Raw genomic sequence first — 22,835 nt, forward strand, 5'->3', positions numbered from 1 at the left:
GCCAGGGAGACGACAGTTTGTTTGAATGCCGTGTTGGTGAAAAAAATTTATTTTCTTAAATTTTAGTTTTATTGTTCGGTTTTATATTAAAATGGATGACAGTGGAAGTTTAGAAATCAGGTATGTCGCCGCTACAAATACACCTATGTATTTTTACTTCCGTTAAATACATCATTAATGTACTGTGTTTATCACAGTTGTCCAAAACGTTAGCTACTATTAAGCTCCAGTTTGTGCATCTCATGTACTCGGGTAATTATAACTTAGTTAGAGTAATTTTCTTTTAGTGAAAGTAATGGTCACCTCTGTGTGTTTGCTAATACGCGAGAGTGGCTGATATATTTGTTTTACTCCATCCAGGTGGATACGAGGTTTTAGAAACAAGAGCGTCGGGTTTGTCGACAATAAAACAGTATGTTACACATGTGGGAGTCATATCTGTTTCCTGAACCTGGAAACAAAAATACGAAGTGTGTTTCAAGGTCCTGGCAGAGACATTGGTGCATTGACAGCCAATGGCAACAATGGGATGTTTGCTTTCTCTGAGCAAAAGCTATCCCCATCTATTTTTGTGTACACTTTTCCTGACTTTCAGCTAAAGAATGAACTAAAAGGTAAGGTGATATTTTCAACGAAGCTCAGACCACTATCTAAATCTTTGCAATGCTTTATGCTATAATATTCCATTATTTTTCTTATTTATCTAATTTTCTTCCAGGAGTGATTGTTTGTCAGTAGACCTTCCTCCCACATTTATCCTCTTTCACTGACCCTTTTTTAGGAACAGCCCAACTGGACTACACATCTCTGACATTAAGTGACGCTGCTCCTTATTTGGGTTGCTGTTCCTCTCTTCCAGACCACACCATAACAGTTTGGTAAGCCAATGAAAGCAGTACACTACCTTATATTGTGTGCTACATATTTTTCAGTCATGTTTATTTAGGTTGAGCAGCTCTGTTACTGTAATCATGACTGTGTGATGCAGGAACTGGGAAAATGCTGAGCCAATTTGTACACAACCACAAGCTGGGCGTGATGTAATTTCATTGGTGTTCAACCCTCTGAATTGGCAACAGCTTTGTGCTTTGGGCACTGCATCCCTCACTGTTTGGAATATAGAGAAGAGTGCCAGCTTTCATGTCCTGAAACCAAGGTAAAGCAGACTTGACTGCACAAGAAAGTAGTTCTAAATTGATTTATGGACATGATATTTTATGTGCATTGCCTGTGAATTAACTAGTAAATTAATCTGTATTATCTGCATTTATTATTCACTTTCAATAAACACACGCAGAACCTAGATAACACAGTGTCAAGCAATATTACTTATGTGTATGTCATATTTGTTGCATTGCAGTGTAATTGAGCTTCCAGCAACGGATGGTTCCTTTGTTGAGAGATTGGTACACACCTCTGTCAGCGACAAACTGCCCTATTTTGGTCCAGAGATGCCTCCATCAGCCATCTCAAGACTCAAGGGAGACAAGGCAGAAAGCGTTGTGGTATTGTCCCACTGTCACTTGTTTACCTATATAGATAAAATAAATACACTTTCACCATTTAATATGTTTGTTTTGATGATACAGCTGTGGATCTATGAATCTGTTTGTTGGGAAAACAATTTTGTTATCAGGCACACAAACAAAGTCAAAATGTAAACAGTTACCCAACTCCATATGTGTTTACACAGGCTAAACTCTACACCAAAGCCAGACTTACTCCTACTGCCATCTGCTGGACAGCCACATCAGAGCTTTATGTGGGCTGTGCGGAAGGCTTTCTGCTCCTCGTTGAACCAGAGAGCCTCTCTGTCTCGGTCCTCTTCAACCCCACAAGTAAACAGTCACACACAAGGGGGACACTGGGGTGTGTGTAGATATTTTAAAAGACCCTGGCAATATTTCTACTGTTCCACATAAGTATTGCCTAATTTTATTTGTGTTTCATTTTTGTCCAGCTGCTGATGCCATCCCTGAACTCAGACAGAGCAACTTTCAAGGTTTAACAGTTAACAAGAATGGTTTGATTGCTGTGGGAAAGGTACAAACCCAATGCAGCTGTTAACATCTGCTTGGCTCACTGAGTATGAGACCTTAAAAATTTAATGAAGAAACATAGAAGTTCACTTCTCAATTTTCTCCACTTTAAAAGCCCTTTAAAATGTGCATGTTTTACAGGGTAGTGTTGTGCACTGTCTGCAAATCAAAGGGATTCAGCTGGACATCACACAAAAATGGCAATTAGAAGGACCTGTCACTACTGTAATGTACTCCCCGGACTATGAAACATTGCTTTTATCTTCTAAAACAGTAAGTACTTAAATATATCATAGTGTGGCCCATTGTACATAAAGACACATGCTAGTCCATTAAATAATAATTTGTCCCTTGAGAGAAAAGATCATAACAGGCTTCTTGTTCTTCAGGGCCAAATCTATATGCTGAATTCAACCTGGTCAGACAAGATTGTGAAGGTCCTGGATGATCTCAGCAGCAACTTTGTGACAGCAGCTTTGTCGCACGCTGACAAGAACATTTGTGTGGTAAAACATTTGTTTTACTCAACAATTACAGTGTCTCATGATGGCATGTGTAATTTAGGTTAATGTCTCTTGAGTGTTTGTGTTTTTGCTGGTTGCAGTCAGTGAGGGATTCTGGAGAACTGCAGCTGTGGTCCACAGATGGCCTTTGCCTCAGTAACCTTTCTCTTCAAGCGGAGGTCAGATTCACAACACATCAACATTCAGAACATATGAGTAGTGCCACATTAATACACTTGTTCTGTAAGCATGCGGAAATTACTTAAGTTGAAATGAATCAGAATAGATGTAAACTTAAAATTTGTGATCTGTGTCTGTTTAGGTGACAAGTCTGGCCTGCTGTCCAATTGCACAGTACGCAGCTGTTGGTACAACTTCAGGAAATGTCCTCTTCATTGACCTAAACAGGGAGCAGCAGCCTCGGCTGGTGCACCAGGTTCATCTCTACCGCACGCCTGTGGATCACCTAGTGCAAGTATCCTCCATCCCTGTGATGCCACAGAGTTTCAGTTTCAAACAGTTCTGACAAGCATCAAATAATACATTTATGTAGTAGAAGCATAAGTTATCACTGTCAAGCTCACACCGGGGTAATGGACTCACAGGGCACGACTCAAGGTGGTTCGCAAAAGATCATTTATTGACAGTAGTACAAAATCGTAGGGCAATAACCGTAGTCAAAAAACAGATACTGAGGTCAAAACACACTAAGGCAAACACTGGGAAATTGCTGGAACGCCGACACAAGGAATCAAGACGAACTGACACAGGCACAAAGGGGACAAGGGTATATACAGGTGAAACTCGAGCAGCATATCGTGCAAAAGTTTATTTATTTCAGTAATTCAACTTAAAAGGTGAAACTAATATATTATATAGACTCATTACATGCAAAGTGAGATATTTTAAGCCTTTATTTGATATAATTTTGATGATTATTGCATACAGCTTATGAAAACCCCAAATTCAAAATCTCAGAAAATTAGAATATTGTGAAAAGGTTCAGTATTGTAGGCTCAAAGTGTCACACTCTAATCAGCTAATTAATCCAAAACACCTGCAAAGGGTTCCTGAGCCTTTAATTGGTCTCTCAGTCTAATTTTTCGAGTTTCACCTGTATACACTGGGGTAGAGGAAACAACGAGGCACAGGTGAAGCACATTAGGGCGGGGACTGGTAATCACACATGGAGGGAAGGCAGACAAAGGCCCGGGTCCTTTCTGAAACTGCTTGCTGCTCCCTCTCCCTACATACTTCCACTCCGTTTGCGCGTTCATGCGGAGAGTCCGCCACATTGAGTGCCATCCGAAACCAATGAGGGCGGAGTGGTAGTGGGTTGTTAAACCCTCAAATGCCGAGTCAGCACCGATGCTTGCTTCTTGAAGGTGTGTAACACCCTTTGCTGCACGATGGGGGACCTTTCTTTCAATTTGCGTTCTGTGTGACTTCGCCGGTTAACATGTGTTAACTACGCTAACATTGTCACATCACCATTCACAGGTTAACAACGTAGCCCATATGATTTATATTGAAATGTTGTATTTGTGAATGTAACATTTTTCATATAGGCTAGATTTAAAGAGGTTCAAATATATAGGCTTTACAATGAATATTAATCTTTTCATAAAAGAATATAATATTTATTTTTCTTAAATATATATATAGTCATGTTCTTAAAGAATTATTTGACACGAACACAAACACAAAATGAATGACAAATGCTTTCAGTCTCATTATCGCAAAAAACACACCTTTCCTCAACATCAATCCTGAATCTTAATACCACTGTTGTTTATTTGATACACGTATTATAGCAGTGAGTGCAGCGGTAACGTCAGATCCTATTTATGCAGGGGAGAGAGGGTAGTTCATCCGAAAGTTGTCGCTGTATTTAAACCCTATGCGGGTTAGGGAGCTCGATTTGGCCTGGAGGGTGACTCGACCAGAGTTCACTCCCTGTCGGAGTGGAAGTGGCGAGGGTCTACTTTCGGAAAGGCCCCTGGAACAAGACACAAGATGAGTCACTGAAGCACAACAGGAACAGACAAAAACTGAACACATAACCTAACTGCGGGAGCTGGGCGTGACAATCACTACCCATAAAACCCAGTGGGGATAACTTCTCTTCCACTTCTGGTCCCGAAAGAAAATAAAAATGTCACATTAAATGTTTACAGTCTTTCTTATTGTGTGAATATACTGTATGTGTGTGTGTGTTTGTGCTTTTACAGTTTTGATCAAGATGGGCAATACCTTTTCACTGGTGCCTCAGATTCACATATCTATGTGCTAGAGGCAAAGCCGTCAAAGAGGTTTTCAGTCATAGGATACACAGGTAAGATACTCTTTTCAACACTTGATTAGAATTGTTACTGCTCTCCTGTACATATTAAAACAAGGCACATATCAATACAAAGTTTATATTAGCTTAGAATTGATATATAGAAAACGATTGTTCTATTACTGTAACACCTGAAAAGAACAAGGTATTTTGTTATTTTGAAACATTGAGCAAGCTCAAGTTCACCTGCATCCTTTTGTCATTTGCTTTTCTTTTCCAGTGGTTCCTGGAACCATTTTGTCGCTTTCCACTCAGTGCATCAGGCAGTTAAAGCAGGTGAAAGTTCTTGCTCTGTGCAGTGAACAGGAGGGCAAAACTCATGATGGTAGCCTGCTCACGGTGCTCTCTCTGCCTGCGAGGGACCTTGCAGGTACAGTACAGACGGACTCACTTCTTATTCTTTTTTCTCATTTTGGAAATTCATCAGAAGTTTTTTTTCAGCACTGGTTGAAAACAAGCCATGATAAAAAATGATCTGGTATACATCCAGAGGAGAGGGCCAGTGGCTCCCATTACCTCTCTGAACGGAGGACAGTGTCTAAGATGCAAAATGAGAGTCTCATGTGCAACACATTATTAATAAGATCATGCAGTGATCCTTACCTAAAGCAATTCAGTGAATTCAGACAGAGGCTAGAGAGATTTTTATCCAAATGTTTAGACATGTTGCCACTAACACTGAGGTAGAGAGAAAAACAAGTGGTTCACAAAAGCACACCCATTGTTTATACAGGCTGGAAAACTATGTTGAACAAGATAGACCATGACACAGGCAAGTCTCTAGAGGAAAGTGCAAACATTAAGTCTAGGGTGTGGCCGTAGAGGGGAGTTGATTAAATGAGAGTTATAAAACAACACTGTGGTCAGGGATGGGAAAAAGATACATCAAAATGTATTTTAAAATAACAAGATACCAAATACCCTAATTTTAAGTTTATCAAAATAAACTACTGTAATTTCCAAAATATTAAAAATACATTTCCAAGATACCATGAAATCACCTCACAAACCTTTTATTAATCGGCCTATTTGATCTGTCCTTTCACCAGCACACTGACTCAGTTGATTTAGTGAACAGTGTTTGAGTGCATGCGATACATTTGAAATATGCAACCAGCCAACTGGCGTGACTCCCTTACGTCTTCTTTTCTTTGTCTGCCCTTTTCTCACACATGTCTCTCCTCGTAGGCTACTGCCTCTCCATGCTCCTGTATCTGCCTCCGATCTCGTTCTGACTAACAAAAGAGCGGACGACTTAGAGGGATGCATAATCAAATATAGTGCCCTCACAGTCTTGTTTAATAGCAGACTTATTTAGGAACAATTTCACGAAACACAAAACCCCCATTCTACACGTAGACTTGATGAGAAATTGTGAGCTACAACCAACACGAGGGGTGGATGGGTTGACAACCTGCTGTTTAACAGCGATGCAGCTACACAACATTGTTGTGTACAAACTGTTCAGAATTGTATTATTTTATGCTAAAAATAAACAGGAGGCTGGAATCCTACACGTTTCTCACCTTGACCTTCTTCTATAGGTCTGGTTATGTTTTCTGATCTCAACATGTCTGGGCAAATTACTGAGTAGGCACCATCAGCGTTTATATGATGTCATCACATCATCTGACTTCTGACGACTATTTTACAGTATTTTTAAACTACAAACTCCAAAACACTGAATTATTTTGCTACAAAATCATTCATTTAGCTGATCAAATACAAATTACAAAATGAGTATTTTGTATTTCAAATACGTGTTTTAAATATATGTAACACTGCCCATCCCTGACTGTAGTGTGTTTTAAAGTGCCATCTGCATTAAAGCTGACAATGATAATGACTTTAGCAATAATCAGTTGAGGATAAAATCTTAAGATTTGGTTAAAACACAGTTTGATAATGTGTTTTATGTTTATAGAGCCTTTTATATACGGTAATTAAGCTGAAACAGCATTTCTACTCTCTGAATAAAAGGGCCAACTACCTAGCAGGTTCTCTGTAGTAGTTGTCACTATGGAAAGGCAGGACTGTTTATGATTACTTACCAATTACTTTTTAATATATTTATAATGTTCCTCTACTGATCTGCAGGTTCAGATTGTGTAGACCGACATGGTTGCCTGTCTTCTCACATCCTCCAAGTGTCCAGATACAAAGTGCCTCATCCACTTAAATCCTGTGTTCTGGGAGTCAGAGAGGTCTTTGCTTACTGCCACAAGAAGAAAACTCTCCAGCGATTTCAGCTTCCCCAGGTTTACTGCCACCTAATGTGTCACAGTCTTATTCTCTGTCTTCATCCACCTGAAACTCATTGATACAATTATAAAAAAGTATCATTGTGAATCTTTGTGTTTTAAATTATGGTATATTTTATAGACAGAGTAGTCTCAGGTATTAACACGTATGAAATCATCATCCTGCTCCTTGATTTTTCTGCCCAGGACACAGACAACGTCTCCAGTCAACAGGTGGTCCAGCTGGAACCAGAGCAGGAAGAGAAGGGTCATCCTCTGGGCCCGGCCTCTCTCCTTCTGTCTACTCACCAGTTATGGCTCGCTTCTGTGGGCCGAGATGGCCTACTACGCATCAGAGAAACAGCTTCCATGGTTGGAGCTTATTTTATTTTCTTCTTGTAAACGTTTGAATCCTGTTTTCATTGTCTGTGGTGTGTAATATGATTCCATTGCTGCATCTAACAGGAGCGGTACATTGAGCTGCAGTGTCATTCATGTCGCCTTGGTGGAGTTCGGAGCGTGTCCTTCTCAGCGGACAGCCAGACACTCCTCACTGCTGGCTTTAAAGATGGATCTCTTGTGTGCACTAATCTCAGGTAAAACAGTAAGCACTCTGTCATGCTTACATAATGTGCCGCTGTGAACAGTAGAGGGAACTGTTGCTCGCCGTAGTGATGTCACTCTTAGGCAGTTTGATAAAGTGTACATTAAAGAGTACTTTTCCTCTCTTGGCCTTGGCCGTGAGGTATACTAGTAAATAAATACAACTGAAGTAGTGGGTCGAGGGGGATCATGGCCATAATCAATCAAGATCCAATAAACTTCACACACACCTCCCCACTGAATAAGATCCCATTCACATTCCACATCTGCCTTTGCTGTTTCCTCCTTCACGCTTTTCTTTTGAAATTTAAAAACCTTTCCTTCTTTTTCCATAGCACTTCACTACTTTTCCATTATCTTAAATCACTGCTGTTTTAACGTTCCAGGAATTGTATTTTTCTGTGAGGCGAGGTTGAAATCACAGCAGAAAATAGACCAAGACAGCATTTACTCCTGTTTGATCAACATTTGCTAAAAAATACAATGACCGGCAGTTTTATGAAATATCTTTGTGAGGTGTCGTTGTAGGAACAAATGAGCTTTGGGCTGAGAGCCACAAAGTAGAGAAGTCGGAAATTATAGAGACAAACTAATCCTCTGTTAGTTTGGTCTTTTCAGTGTATTTGTTGACGATAATAAAAATGTAGAATATCAGTATATTCTACTGTTCTGCTTTACTGTTTGTATACATATCATTATATCATCATTCATAGTTATATTACAATTTACTGCGAAGTTCTGTTGCATCTCACTTTATTTTATTTCTTCTAAATGTTTGACTCATTTGATGGCTGTTTTATATACAAAATAGCTCTTTAATGTAAAAATTACTTCATCATAAGGCAGAAGGAAACAAACAACGTGCTCTTATATACAGTGTGTGTATGTATGTGTGTGTATATATATATATAGCTCTATTTCTCTTATTGTGTATGTCCTATGTGTTACAGAATTAAAGGTGTGGGTGCTGGTAAGGTAAATAAAGCTACCCTGTATAGCCAGTCTATGGATCATTTCTTGAAGAACATATTTAATACAGAGAATCCCATCCTCATTGACTGGCCTGAGTGGGTCCATGGGTCTCCCGCTGGCACTGAAAAACCAGAGGAAAGTCAGGTATTTAATATTCTATTATGTTTTAGCAGTAAATTTGTATAAATGTGTGGGATATTGTTGCTTTTGAAACACCAAACTGGACACCGCAATTGCATAAACTACACTCTGTTTGTTAGGTATACCTAGCTCAAACTAATAGTTTAATGCAATACATTTATAATTTTCAGTTCAATGTTCTAGTTATACTGAAAATACTTAAAATTTAGTGTTCCCTCACTGTTATTAACGTGGTGGGACAAAATATTAGGAATACCGGTCAGGACAATTCAACACAGCTTAGCAGCACCACAAACTACAACCTCAAATGTTTCATAACAAAAAAAACATTGTATAACAGACAGAATAATATTGTCCATTAATGAACATGTGAAATATTCAAGTAAATTTGAAGAATATATGGATAAATGTGAATTGTTTTGTATGAAATAGTTTGTTTCTGAGCTGTTTCAGCAATAAAATATAGAATATGAACATTTTCTGCTCTTGATTAAAGCACTTTGGTATAAATCTGAATATTGCAAAAATTTATATTAAATTATATTATTTACTGCTTATGCAAAGGGATACTTAATTAATATTTTAGCAATGTGTCAAAGCAAGTGCTTTTATTTATCTGTGCCTGTATGTTATTTTTACATGTGTTGTTAACCCTCTGTAGGTCAGTGGTGGAGCAGAGATTGTGGATGTGACAGAGCAGGATGAGAGTTATAACAACCTGCTGTCCGCTCCACCTTCACACCCCACCTGGCTGGAGAGCAGGCAAGAGGCGGTCAGTGACTAACGTGCTAACGTAATATTTGCTGTGGTGGCATAAGACGTGGATAATGTTAACTACATTTGATATGTGTCTTGTGTCTCTGTGACGTTGCAGGTGGAGGATTACAAAAGTGCCCATTGCACCTGCGTGTGATATCTTGCTGTGTTGCTTCCGTGCAACAGCTTGATTTATTGTAACTTATTATATAGAGAGAAAATCAACCAATCAGCAAGTGGGAAAGTGCTATAAAGCAGATAAGCATTTTGTAAAAAAAAAAAAAAGTTCAGTACTTTGTTACCTGACAAAGCTTCTTGATAACAACAAATTGATACAGAAGGTGTGGCAGTCTTTGAATTGTTGGTTTAACACCTCATCAACAATCACACATGGAAAATGAGCAGAGGCACTTTGCAGCTTGCTTTTATGCTACAACATGCTTTGTAATCTGATTCACGTGTTCTGTAAGGTCTTCTGTTTAAATCGAGCTACATCATGTTGAATGATGAAGCATATAATTATTTTGTTGGAGTTGAAATCTCACTTGTTTTTAATCTGTATATTTTAAACAGGTTCTAAAAGAAGAGAATGAACAGTACTCCGAGACAAAGAAAAACCTCAGGAAAACCATCAGAGAGTTACGTGACACTGTGAGTGTTTTATTATATCTTTTTATTTTATTTCAATCCTTACTTAAGAAAGAAGAAAAATAACAACATAATGTGTATGTAAACATGTTTGGTAAGTGCTTTTCAAATCAGTTCCTGTACATATGCGCAGCAGCTCATTACTCAGAGCAACACATACACACACAATAAATTAGGGGAAAAATGTTTATGAAATTGCACTCAAATGCTAAAGAATAAAGACTTTATGTATATTTCTGGTACTAAATGCATGAATAAATAAATACTCATTTATAAAAAAAAAAATTATATATTAAAAAGTTATGAAGCCATGCTAATGTACACACTGAATTGAAAGTGATCCAGTGTCTTAAGAACATTTTTAAACTTAACCCTTTATTTTCTAATTGGTTTCTAACACAAATAAAATACATATTAGCTCAACAAACAAGTTACATTTGTAGTAATGTTTTTAACAGGCAAGCTAATTTAGGTGTACAATTACAAAACAAGTCAAGAGAGGTGTTGAAATGTTGTCAAAAAGTTTGTCTAACAAACAATATGATGACTGAATTGTGTTTCCTGTGTTGTCAGATCCAGGAGATGATGCGCGAAAATGAGAACGTCCCAAATATTGAGCGTCTGGAACAACATGAGTTCAACCTGGATTTTGAGGAGCAGAGGAGACTAGAGGCCATGGTGGAGCAGGAAGTTACTCGGGTAAACCACACACACACACACACACAAACAACCATGAATGCAAATAATCTTTAAATTTTCTTTGAGGTCATGAAAGGTCATTATTGTAGGTGAAAAATGAAATCAAATGGGAGATTTTAGCACAGTGTTACCTCCGTGATGTCCTCAAGAGAGAATGCTGGGACTCTATGAAGGTCAAAGGCAAGGCCATAAAGGTAAGATGGCTTAAGAACAACATTTCTTAATTATCACAGTATGTTATGATCTGTAAGGATTCTGAATCATATCTGTTGTGGCTGTCTACCACAGGCCTTTCACTCTGAACATGAGGTGAAGAACTACCCTCTGAAAGAGCGAACAGAGAAAGACATGGAGGACCTTCGCAGGGTGCAGAATATGAGGAAGTTGGAAAAGGCTGCTTGCACCGTAAGCAAAACTGGTTCACAGGCCTGAAGAGTCTGTGGTTTCAATTCTGATTAACACTGCAAATAGAATCACATGTGATGAGTTAGAACGAGTTAGACGATATGTTGACAGTTTTTAATTTGAAACAGAAAGGCAGCATGCACAAAAAAAGTTCTACATATTTTAAAATCTGTGACAGTGCTGCTCTTCAGTATGTTAGTTTTAACTCTCTGGAAATACATTTTATAGCAAAACCATTCAAGTCAAAACAGGTTTTACTGCTGGAAGATTTTATGCTTTCAGTCACAGTCCTACATCTGACCTTTCGATTTTTGAAGTTTGATGTTCGATGAACTTTTTTAAATGCTTGAATACGTGCCAGTCCACCAGTGTTGAAGCATTTCTAGATTTACAGCTGTTTGGCCAAAAGAGAGTTGTTACTATTCTTCTCTTCACTGCAATATTCTTGGGATGAAGTTTATAGTTGTATGGCCTCAATGTTAATTTCAACACTCTCATTCAAAGCATTTCCCCTTCTTTTCAACTGCAGCAGAGCAGCCTAAAGAAAAGTTCTAACACAACCAGCCCAAAGGAGGTAGAGCAGGCGGAGGAAGGCCACGAGGGACAGTGTGCCGCCGTAACTGGAAGTTTCTCCGCTCAGTTAGGATATTCCAATCCTTACGTCTATGATCAGTTCAGCCTGCAAACCACAGAACAGAGGATCAACCAGATAATTCTGCTACAGGTGGGAACCTGTTGGCCTCAGCAAAAGTGTTATAATATACGTATTATACAGTACTTTTCCAAAACAGGGCCCAAAACACACACTTGATTGTTATTGAAAAATGAATAAAACAAAGAAAATGAAATAAAGAGCACATAAAAATAAGAATTTCTAAGAACTGACTGACGGTCATACATGGTTATTGTCATCATCATAAATAATGTTTTTTCTTTGCAAATGCAGGATGTGATTTTTCGCATCAAGACATCTTTCAATGCTGATTTTGAGGCCACGCACAGGCAGAAGGTGCAAGAGCTGAATCACGTGAGGGACAGGAACAGACACATCAGGGAGATCATGCTGGAGCTGGACATGAACGAGAAGCTGTGGGAGCCCAGCCTTACCAACAGCGAGTGGCCGGAGAGGCTGCTCACTGTGGACGACTCTGAGGTTACTGACTTCTGAAGGGTTGACAAAGTTCACACAAAGTTCAACAAACAAATCCTACACGTTGAACCACTCTGTGGTTTGTTTTTTACGGAAATGTGAAGGAGTATGTGATTATAATCGTATGAGATGCTTTTTCACAGTTCACCAGAGAGATATGCACGTTTGTCCTACTCTAGATTAAAGCAGAAAAGTACCTCACCCCAGAGCAGAAGGAGGAGGAGGAGAGGAAAAAGTTGGAAGAGCAAAGACGTTTGGCTGCCAAGGTATTCTGCCATAATAAATGTGTTTTTGTTTTTCAGCTGTTGTTTGTCGCTGTTTACAAATTCTTCAAATACTTCCATATACAAAAACTCCATATGATGATTATTGACAATAGTAAGAGTACATTTAACAGTCCTCCACCAAAATGAAATATGAATGTCTTATGTCTATGTGATATACAACATATGCAGCAAGTCATTAATAAAAGTAGTTCACTTCTGTCATATTGATGAGGTGTTTGTCTTGCTATTGCAGGGGGATAATGTCAGAGGAAGGGCTCTAGAAGACATGATGGATGGAGTGCTTCAAGTGAAAAAAGAGGACATCTTGAAAATGGTGGGTCCATTTTTAAAGCATTAAGACTGTAATACACTAATCCAAGATATATTATTTTATACATAATAGTAGACATATTTCTTCCTGTGAAATACTACTTATTAGTTAAATCTGTCATTTTAGAGACATTTTTTACACACCTGGAATCACAGATAGTCCTTAAATATTCAGACTGATTTAAACAGCTGTTAGGAAAGCAGTCAAGGTTAAAAATAATGAAATGTAAATTAGACCTGCTGTGACAATTAGTCAATTAATCAGTTTGTTAATTGACAGAAACTATTTGATGAGCAATCTATTGTTTTTCAAGCAAGCATGATTTTCTTCATAACATATGACAATAAACTGAAAATATTTGGGTTTTGGACTGTTGTTGGAATAAAACAGGACATTTGAATACCTGTCCTTGTGCTGTGGGAAAATTTAATATCATGGCAATTTTACATTTTATAGAATAAACAAGGAATCTGTTAATTGAGACTATAATTAGATTAATTGATTATGAAAATAATCATTCATTGCAGCCCTAAATGTAGTTTTTGGATTTGGATTAATTCTCATTATAAGACAACATATTTTTTTTATGTCTGGGAGAGAAAGAGAAAAAAAGAGCAGAAGAAAACCCTTCCCTACCTCCTGCAGTCATTTCTTATCTTATACACAGAACACTACATCTCACTGCAGCCCAAATGAACTACTTACACAGAAAAGCATTCATTCTCCTTTTTTTTTTTTTTTTTTAATTGAATTCTTTTCTGAGCAGTGTTAGTTGAATTAGACAAGTCAGCATGAAGGGCACATAGTTTCTATTGAATTGACTCCACAGGAAATTCCTCCGCCTGAGTTTGTTTTGACCAAACCTGACATGCACTGGAGTGAGGAGGAGAAAAAAGTCTATAAAGAGTATGAAAAGAAAACCAAAGACCTGAGCGAGGAGAAGGAGAAATACAAAAAGGTATTACCGTTTAATACATTCACAGCTCTGTTTTGCTATGATAAGGCATATACTTAACGTCTGATCAGTGATCAATATAAAATACCTGTGAACTCTGTATTGCAGTCACTGGAAACTGAAATGAAAAAACTGCAGGCATCCACCAAGGATGCGACTGAAAGGTTTGATGAAACTTTGACAAAGCTGTTTGAGAAGAAAGTGAAATGTGAAATGGCTATATATCAGGTGAGCCAACACACAGGTACACACACACACATGCAGCACATGTATGTGACACATGGACAGACTCAGAACACGTGAAGTCGATCTTTTTCATTGTGCTTTCCTCCTTCAGATAATTATGAGATATGATATCTTGTGTATGTGACACCTTTTTTTTAAAAATGTATTTGTATTTTACAGGAAGAGCTCAAGATTACTTATCTTGTCTATTCAGTCCTCATAGAAGAGGAGATGAGAAATCGAGACCTGGAGCTCAAGCTCAAACTTGAAAAAACGTTGGCATACAAGGTCAGAAAACTTGCACACAGTAACGCTAAAGGAATTTATGACCACCAGCTTCAGATTCTGTTATTTGTGAGACACCTGAGTGAATAGCAGTGGTGTTCTTCCAAATTCTAATATAAGATTTTCACATCGCTCAGGCGTGTTTTGCAAGCTCTAACCTGTGCGGTACTCTAATCTGTTTAAGCTTATGTTCCCCGTACATGCTGCTCTCATCTTATCGACCTGTGTTTCTCTGACAGGATAAAGTTGGGGAGGAGTTGAAGATACACGAAGAAGAAGTGGAATTGTTTCACGAGACCTATGAAAGCATCGTAGCTGAGGACAAAGTAAGTGAGGGGGTAAAATACTGAGATCAATATGACTGTAAGTGAGTGTCCACATACATAATATCCATCCATGTCTCCCCAGGTTCTTGACAAAGAATTCAGGAAGGAGTTCTTTGATGTATCAAGCCACGTGGTTGATCAGCTATATAAGTTATTCAAGCGTAGACCCAGGTGTGTAATACCCACCATTTAATTACAAACATGAAACCTAATCATTTTGTGCAGCCTCATAGCTTTATATGTAGAAAGTTGCTTGATTTGAAATCCACATTATACATTGATAATTAGAAACAGTTACTGCACACACACTTTTATGCCTCAGGATTCAAAAGATAAGGACCCAGACTGACAACAACCCCAGCCCGTTTAAAGAGCAGCATCTGTGTGGTTCTCTGGCTCCCGACACACTCGGCAAAATGCTGAAGGCCATGGAGGAGCTGGACGCTCCGGAGAATACACCAGAAGGCTTGAACCCAGCGATCTGGGAGAGGTTTTGTGTCGTCCGCAGAACTAAAGTTGAGAGTGAGCAAAAGGTAAAATGAGGACGTGGACAGGTCTAGAGTGGAAATAGTGATGAACATTGCTTCAGTGTATTCCTACTGTAATACGTACAGAGTCATTACACTACAAATATGCAATTAGCAATTAACATTTCATAGGCTGTTTACAGTCTTAAATCTTTCTCCTTTATAATAAACAAGGCCTATCAACTTTATAAACATAGCTTTTCCACCATTTGATTTTTTAAAAACCACTATAGTATTTTCTCATTCCAGCTCAGCTTTAAAACAGATTTGGGAAACTTTACAAAATGATTGTGTTACACTGTCTTGTGTGTCGCTGGCCACTCACTGTTTGGCACGACCTTTGCAGGTAAAATTAAAAGCCTTGACTCTTGCTGAGATGCAGGCGTTCCTGCAGAAGAGGAGAGATGAAGATAAGGCTGTTCAACAGGAAATTAAAAATCTCTCTGATGAACTTGAAAGGTACGACGATGTGATGTTACATGCAACATTTTTATTTGTCACTTTACCTGGGTAAACAGTAAGGATGATCTGACAGAATGGCACTCAAACCACAAGTCTTAAATTTGAGAATGTGTCTCATTCTCTGTAACCTGTAACAATAATGAAGGTAAGAAAGTAAATATAACTTATTATTTTTCTCTATGGAATGATGTAAGAACGATCGTCTTGTGTTTGTTTTTTTGTTGTTGTTGTCCTGCTCCCTCCTAGTCTGCATAAGGAGAAGAACCGTTTCCTGACAGACATCATGGTCCAGGTCCTACTCAAACAAGGCCAGGTGGAGGTGTCTACCGCACACCTGACTGCTGACTACACTGACTCTGTGCTTCACCACAGGAATGTGGTGGAGGACCTCAACAGAGCCATCAGGGTCAGCCTATTTCACCGGACACTCTTATTGAAAAACGTAGTTTCTTGAACACTAACCCTTTCTTCAACACTAACAAAGGATTTTTGGTTTGATAAAAAGGTTCCAGAATGAGTCAAATTCATGTGGTGAGCAGATACATCGGTTATGAAAATGTCTTTGTCTGTCAAATGATTATTATCTGTATGATCAGACACTCGCAGAGCAGAAGATAGCCTCCATGGTGGAGTGCAAAGACTTCCGTAAGGGCATCATCCAGCTGCAGTGGGAGCACAAGATGATGGGGATGCACATAGAGGACCTCAACAGTAGGGCGAGGGACATCCAGATGTTACGACTGTCTGAGGACCAACAGGAAGTGAGCATTATCGGGATAGTAAAACATCCTAATATTGCTTTTTTTGTTGCTTTTATCAGGGACTGTTTATTCTTTTACATACATAACAGTTAGTTAGTAAGTATATGTCAAGTTTTCAAAAGGTTCAGCATCTGCTTGAAATGAAATCTCTAAGGGGTGAAACTTTATCCCTGTTAAGATTTCTGGCCAAACCTCAGTCGGTGATATCAAGGTAGGTATTTTGGTTTTGGCAACATCTGATGTTTTGCGAACAGAAAATTGTTACCATCCCCGAGTACAGATGGATGGTCTTTTGTTACCACAGACACACACCCTATTCATGGAAGCTCTCCGACCTATTTTTTTCTTCTTTTTTGCATCTTTTAAATGTTACCCAATAGATGGGGTATTATACTATGCTATACTATGCTCTTTTTATTCTTTTTTTTTTAACATCTCAGCCATGTTTGTGCAATTATTCTAGGCATTTCTAGAAAAACAGAAAATCTTCTTTGCTTCATTTGGCAGCAAACGTCAATCCCAGGTGTGAACAGGCAGTTTAATTACAGACCATGAAACTTGACTGGTAGATGCTTTGCTTCTGGTTGCAGTCCATTAACCCCTGAATACACATTATAAAGACATTTTGTGAGTTAGTGATATAAAAAAATAACAGGGAGGTGGTGGTTGAGCAATGAAAAAATATGTAAAGATCAAATGAGTCATCCATCATCTTATTTTCAACAAGTTGATGAGCATGGCATAAACAAAACATGTTTCCAAGCCTGAATGCCAGTTTCCTCTGGCAAAAAGTTCCAGGTAACTCCGCCTAGGTGTGGCATGCAGCTTCCTGTCATTGTTTAGGCCCCGAAACCATGAGAGAGAAAAACATTCAAATATAAACAAATCCACTCTGAGCAATCCTCAACATTTTATGATGAAGCATTTTTTGCTACGACTGTTGTGAGAGCTTTCATCAGAAGAGCAAGGGACAGAAACTCCTGTTGAGACACTTAATGTTGCCGCTCGCTCTGTTTTTTTCAGTTCTTACCATAGACTGTATATAAGAGAGGTTCTTACTTCATACATGTCAGTCATTCCTTTTTCTGTCCAGTATCTCAACAAGACAGATCGAGACAGTCGTGTGTCCAAGCAAGTGTCCATTCTGGAGAAAACTATAGCTTTCCAAGAAAAGGTAGCAGAAAAGTAACGACGTGAGCTCATCAATCAGTTCTGCATTGTGTACTTTCTATACCCGACTGTTAAGTTAACATGCATATTATTCTCTGTTTTCAGACCCACGAACAGAGTGTGCAGCATCGCATAAAAAAGATTGAACAGCTTAACAGACAGGCAGCAATAAAAGCTGGGAAGAATTCAGTTGTAGAGCAGCAGCTACCTGAAATGCAGGTGACTGTGGCAGAGAGGAGACACATCTACAAAGCAATAGGTAATAATAAAATAACAAACAAAAACAACACATTGCAAAGGGAGCCCGTTCAGACTGATAATGAGGCCTGTTTGGTTTTTTAGCTTCAGAGGAACATCAGGCGGCTAAAACAGAGGAGCGCTACCAGGAAATTGTTCAGAGAAAGAACTTGGAGGACTTTGCTAGAGCACAGGCGGAGAATCTGGCCTTCCTGTGGGCAGAAGTCGAGCGCCTGAGGATGAAGAACTTTCCATCGCTTGACCAGCTGACACACAACTGAGCAAAGCATTTTCTTCAACAGATAACACCATTTTATTTACACTTCTCTTAGCAAGTAAACATGAAACATTCAACTTCAGCTGTGAATGAAAATGGTATAGCAGCAACAAATAAAACAATTTAAATGCAATTGTTCCTCTGGAGTATGTTCGGCTGCTAGTGAGACAAATAATGTGTGTGTTTTAAAGCATATTCATTAGGCAGTGAAGTCCTCCTCTGTGCGGTCAAAGTGCAGAATGCCATCATCCAGACCAAAGAGGTCAATAAGCCCCGACAGGCTGGCCTTTCCTCCCTCTATGGGGACATCTGATTGGAGCTCATACAGAGCAGCCTGAGCACAACTCCGCCACTTGTCAATCAAGGTTTGGAGCTGTGTTAAATCATTCTAGGATGAGAGAGAGAAGAAAATGGCCGCTTTCAGTCTAGTTAAGCAAAACAAATCCCATTACATTCATGTTAGGAGCAACCCAGATAATTTAAAGGGAGCCTTATACCTTGCTTCTGTACATTTGAACCATCCTGAGTCTGCGCAGCTTCTCTGTCTTGTCTTTCACCTCCTTCCTCAGTTGGTCTCGTCGTTGTGCAAAGTCTGTTGAAGGAGGATCGGGACCGGGTCCAGAAAACTTTTCACTCCCTGATCTCGCTTGATTTCTTTTTACATCAACCTCGGGCACGATCAGTGGAGGGTTATTAACGGTCTCCCGGGACTCTGCTGAAACTTGTCGGCCATCCACCTCCTCATCAACACAAAGGCGTTTGGCCACAGAGAAGGGCGAGGTGAAGGAGCGCCTTGATCTCTTCAGCCTCTCCTTCAGTGAGGAACTCAGCTTCTGAAGATGCTGCGGAGATGACAGTGAATGAATTATAGGTCACACAGTATCTACACAGGAACACAAGAGTAGATGTTAGATTATATGTAATCAATTTTAACACAACATACAATCATTTTAAGGTGATTTAACCCGGCTAGGTAAAAGGGAGCAAACATTACAGTAAGTTAACCTGTCAGTTAACAAAGAGCACTTCCACCTACCTTTTCCTCTCTATATTCACAGGGGCTGGACTCCACTGAATTACAGGGTGAAGAATACACAGATTTTAATTTGTTTGCTTTAGGAGTGATCTCCATCGCCGAAGCTTACTTTGACTCATGTAAACTAACGTTAACGTTGTTAGTGCTGTGATACAATAACGTTAACGTTACCAAGTTAGCCTAACGAGTAACTTATCAGCTACAGTTAGTCACATAGTGTTAGTTTCACCTCAGCAAACACGAACACTTAACCAAACGTAATAGCTAACGCTTTCGCAACAACTACCAAACAGATACGCTGACTAAAATATAACGTTAAAACTGTGGAGAGAGATTTTTCTGTATTTCCTTATTTTTGCGGCTCAAGAAAACCTCCGCAGTCAGCGATTGGACAGAATTTTATGACGTCTTACCGAGGAGGATCTTGGGCGCTGTAGTTGTTGTTGGCTTTTTGCGTTAAGGCACAAACCACAACTTTAAAACTCAATATTTCCATGTTATTCATACCTAAAACCCACACAAGGCCCCACCATCTCTCTCTTCTTGTTTTATACACATATATACTGTGTGATACACATCAGAAATCAGAAACAGCTTTATTGCCAAGTAGTTTTTACACATAGAAGGAATTTGCTTTGGTGACTAGGTGCGTAACAATAGACATAAAGTAATTTGCTTATTACAACACATGAGTAAAATATATTTGTGGTAATAATTTAAAAGTGGGAATTAAAGAAAGACACATTTATCCAACTGGATTATTTCACAAAATAAAGTGCTCAAAGGAAGTAAAAGCAAAACAGGTTGAGTGTTGGAGCTGTGTTACATGGTTGCCCATGTTACAGGGGTTGAGTCATGTTGTGATTCAGCTCTTCTCATCAGTTGATTCATCTCTATTAAAGTATTTATTTAACACTCCTCCAAGGTATATGCTGATGTATTCGGCATTTGTTCAACATTGAGACTTGTGCCGATATATTTTTTAAAATTGTGTTTTTCTATAGCCGGGAGGAGAAAGGTGTGAATTAAAACATGATCCTGCCTAGACTTGAACATCAGTACTTGGCAGTCAGATGTCACACACCCCTGGGAATGGGGATTTTTTAAACATTTTATATGGATGAATCTTGCAGGGTTGAGGGTTGGAGATAATTACTACATTTGAGTCAGGAGACTGTTTTCTGTGCTTATTTTGAAAATCTTTTGGACATGAACTACTGTGCTTGTTCCTCGGAAATATATAAAAAAACATGAAGTAACTGTTGCAGTGGTGTGAGTCTATATCTAGAGGCTGTGTGAGAGACTGAGAGAGGACGCCAGCACTTTCAGCAAATGCATGTGTGAATGCTGGGCACTCATAAATATGGCCTCATGTCATGTTTGTTCAGGTTATGTTTTCCTCTGCAGTACTAGGAAGAGGTCTTAAATTAAGTTTTAAACACAATGGATTCTTGACATGAGCTCTTCCTATGGAGTCCCATTTCTAGTGGAGGAGATGTAATTGTCCTGTGTACCAAGGCAGACCGCAGCGGTGTCACTTGATTGTGTTTGGTTGAAAGTGGTGTTTTGTAATTTGGGTTAGTAGGTTGTTTTGATTTCCGGTTGTTATTTTGCATTATCTGTTATCTCTGTGTTGGAAAAGTCCCTTTTATGTGGTGCTAATGTAAACAAACAGTCTTCCTTATCTTCCAGGCACGGCCACAAATTTACCTTATAATACATAAAATCTGAGCAATGTAAAGAGCTTTCAAAATGGCCCAGTGATTGTTGTGCTAGTTGGATGTTTGTCATTATTGCACATCATTTCTGAACATCCCTCTGAATTAGAGATGTGTTTTCTTTCATGGTCAAAGAGTAATTATAACACACTGTGTGTTGACTACGTAAATCAAAACTCACATTAAAAATAATTGTTTTATATTTTGGAAAGGACTTCTCTCAGTGCCTGTCAAGCTCTCAGTCCACTTTTATCTGTGTTATTTTATTTATACGATGAGTATATCATTAATGTTCTTGGAACAAATTATGAATTTCTAATAATTGTTTTGCCAATCGACAGAATCTAATTGTTTCAGCTCAAGTTTTCTACTTGACTATAAGAATCTGAATCAGCTTCATTGGCCCAGCATGTGTACACAAACAAGGACTCTGACTCTGGTTTTAAGTTGCTCCCCACTTCCATACAGCTCCAAATTACAGGTAGACAGAAATAGACAGCTATAAAAACAAGGACTAACTAAGGACTAACTAAGTTGAAATAAACATAGAACTAAACATAGACAGGGGTGGTGATGGTGCAGTGGAAAAGACACATGTCTGGTGTGGGAGACCTGGGTTCAATTCCCCATGACACATCCACCAATGTGTCCCTGACACTTAACCCCTAGTTGCTCCAGAGGCATGTGACCTCTGACATACTTAGAAATTGTAAGTCGCTTTGGATAAAAGCGTCCACTAAATTAATAAATGTAATGTAGAACTATTATGCACATACAAGTAGGTGAGTGAGAGTTTAAAAAAGAACAAAATCATCTGAAGAGCAGGTTAAAAAAAGAAAGCGTTAACTTCCTCACCAAAATTTCCCTGGATCACTTTCTCTAAGCCACGTATCCAGGTAAATAAACACAATAAAATAAATAAATAAAAGGTCTGCAGCTGCCTCTCCTTTGTCCGACCACACACAAAGAGCTCCCCTGCTGGAATTCATTCTCTGCTGTTCTTTCTAAGGAGAGATTTTTACCAGAGAGGTTTACCAACTTAACTTAGAACAAAGTATCACATCCATGAAAAGGTGAACCTCATGCTTTGTCTTTTTAAACATGCCAGAATCTCAGTTCAAAGGTGAACCAGTCTGTTGAGTTTTATGTATTATTTATCGTTAACAATAAACAAGTGCTGCCTGACTGAAGGGAAATGATGCCTGCAGAAGATTTCAGCAGACCCTTTGATAAAGCTTCCTTCAAAACCCACAGAAACAATATATCTATTCCAGCAGTTCTTGTAATGTAGCACAGTGAGTGATGTTTTCTGGTTTACCTGAGGATAACTGGTGGTTTCTTTATAACACCCTGCTGTCATTTTCACAGTGAATCATTAATGTCTCACATTATCTTTATAAACCTCGAATGAGTATGTTCTTTGCAATGTGATGCACCTCTCTTGAACTTCACTCTAGACCTAATTTGGGCACCTTTGAAAACTGCTGCCCCCTTGTTCCAGAGAAATAATCTGTGAGGCTGTTGGCCTCAACACTGTGTCCAAAAAGGCTGCACAAGCCATTCGGCTCCTTTTTTATTTTTTCACCACCCTGGAATCTGTTGTTATAAACCAGCCCCTTTCCTTTGGATATGGCATTATTCAAGCTTGCACATAGATGTGAGTGGAGCAGCTCCTCCTCCGCTACACTGTCCTTGGGGCCATTAGTTTTCCATCATTGAGCAGATTGGAGTCATGCTTGCTGTGAGTCATGCAGGGTGGGTG

The 22,835-nt window shown here is 38.9% G+C and overlaps 2 protein-coding genes across 5 annotated transcripts; one reads left to right on the top strand and one right to left on the bottom strand.

The window, feature by feature from the left end:
* Nucleotides 1-5: 5 nt before the first annotated feature.
* cfap43 (cilia and flagella associated protein 43) lies at nucleotides 6-18,452 on the top strand. 4 transcript variants are annotated; one of them, XM_038737618.1, is made up of 38 exons: nucleotides 6-120; nucleotides 361-614; nucleotides 782-878; nucleotides 989-1,156; nucleotides 1,361-1,505; nucleotides 1,694-1,838; nucleotides 1,961-2,043; nucleotides 2,181-2,312; nucleotides 2,429-2,545; nucleotides 2,644-2,721; nucleotides 2,865-3,013; nucleotides 4,774-4,877; nucleotides 5,104-5,253; nucleotides 6,981-7,141; nucleotides 7,331-7,495; nucleotides 7,589-7,719; nucleotides 8,677-8,842; nucleotides 9,501-9,611; nucleotides 10,169-10,246; nucleotides 10,817-10,942; nucleotides 11,032-11,136; nucleotides 11,231-11,347; nucleotides 11,877-12,071; nucleotides 12,294-12,500; nucleotides 12,677-12,763; nucleotides 13,017-13,097; nucleotides 13,924-14,052; nucleotides 14,158-14,277; nucleotides 14,455-14,562; nucleotides 14,799-14,885; nucleotides 14,968-15,056; nucleotides 15,208-15,418; nucleotides 15,759-15,871; nucleotides 16,121-16,280; nucleotides 16,471-16,635; nucleotides 17,729-17,809; nucleotides 17,911-18,064; nucleotides 18,148-18,452. In XM_038737618.1, the coding sequence occupies exons 1-38, from the start codon at nucleotides 92-94 to the stop codon at nucleotides 18,321-18,323; spliced, it is 4,974 nt and encodes a 1,657-aa protein (XP_038593546.1). In that variant the 5' UTR covers nucleotides 6-91; the 3' UTR covers nucleotides 18,324-18,452. The 4 variants fall into 4 exon arrangements, with proteins under 4 accessions (XP_038593546.1, XP_038593547.1, XP_038593548.1 ...); XM_038737619.1 differs by having other exon boundaries at nucleotides 11,880-12,071; XM_038737620.1 differs by lacking the exon at nucleotides 18,148-18,452 and having other exon boundaries at nucleotides 17,729-17,828; nucleotides 17,911-18,046.
* Nucleotides 18,337-19,728, bottom strand: sfr1 (SWI5-dependent homologous recombination repair protein 1). Its single transcript, XM_038737623.1, has 3 exons — nucleotides 19,356-19,728; nucleotides 18,817-19,161; nucleotides 18,337-18,707 (listed from the first exon to the last, which is right to left on the bottom strand). Exons 1-3 carry the CDS (start codon nucleotides 19,449-19,451, stop codon nucleotides 18,519-18,521), a joined length of 630 nt encoding a protein of 209 aa, XP_038593551.1. The 5' UTR covers nucleotides 19,452-19,728; the 3' UTR covers nucleotides 18,337-18,518.
* Between the last annotated feature and the right edge of the window lie 3,107 nt (nucleotides 19,729-22,835).

Source organism: Micropterus salmoides, unplaced genomic scaffold (genome assembly GCF_014851395.1).
Source record: "Micropterus salmoides isolate LMB-PRFRI ecotype aquatic unplaced genomic scaffold, ASM1485139v1 Ms_hic_scaffold_22, whole genome shotgun sequence".
Classification (NCBI taxonomy): Eukaryota; Metazoa; Chordata; class Actinopteri; order Centrarchiformes; family Centrarchidae; genus Micropterus; species Micropterus salmoides.

Coding starts and splice junctions, on each gene's coding strand:
- cfap43 (XM_038737618.1), top strand. CDS start 92: ATGGATGACAGTGGAAGTTTAGAAATCAG. Junction 7,720..8,676: donor CTTGTGTGCACTAATCTCAG/GTAAAACAGTAA, acceptor TATGTGTTACAG/AATTAAAGGTGTGGGTGCTG. Junction 13,098..13,923: donor AAGAGGACATCTTGAAAATG/GTGGGTCCATTT, acceptor TTGACTCCACAG/GAAATTCCTCCGCCTGAGTT.
- sfr1 (XM_038737623.1), bottom strand. CDS start 19,451: ATGGAGATCACTCCTAAAGCAAACAAATTAAAATCTGTGTATTCTTCA. Junction 19,162..19,355: donor GTGAATATAGAGAGGAAAAG/GTAGGTGGAAGT, acceptor TCATCTCCGCAG/CATCTTCAGAAGCTGAGTTC. Junction 18,708..18,816: donor TTCAAATGTACAGAAGCAAG/GTATAAGGCTCC, acceptor CTCTCATCCTAG/AATGATTTAACACAGCTCCA.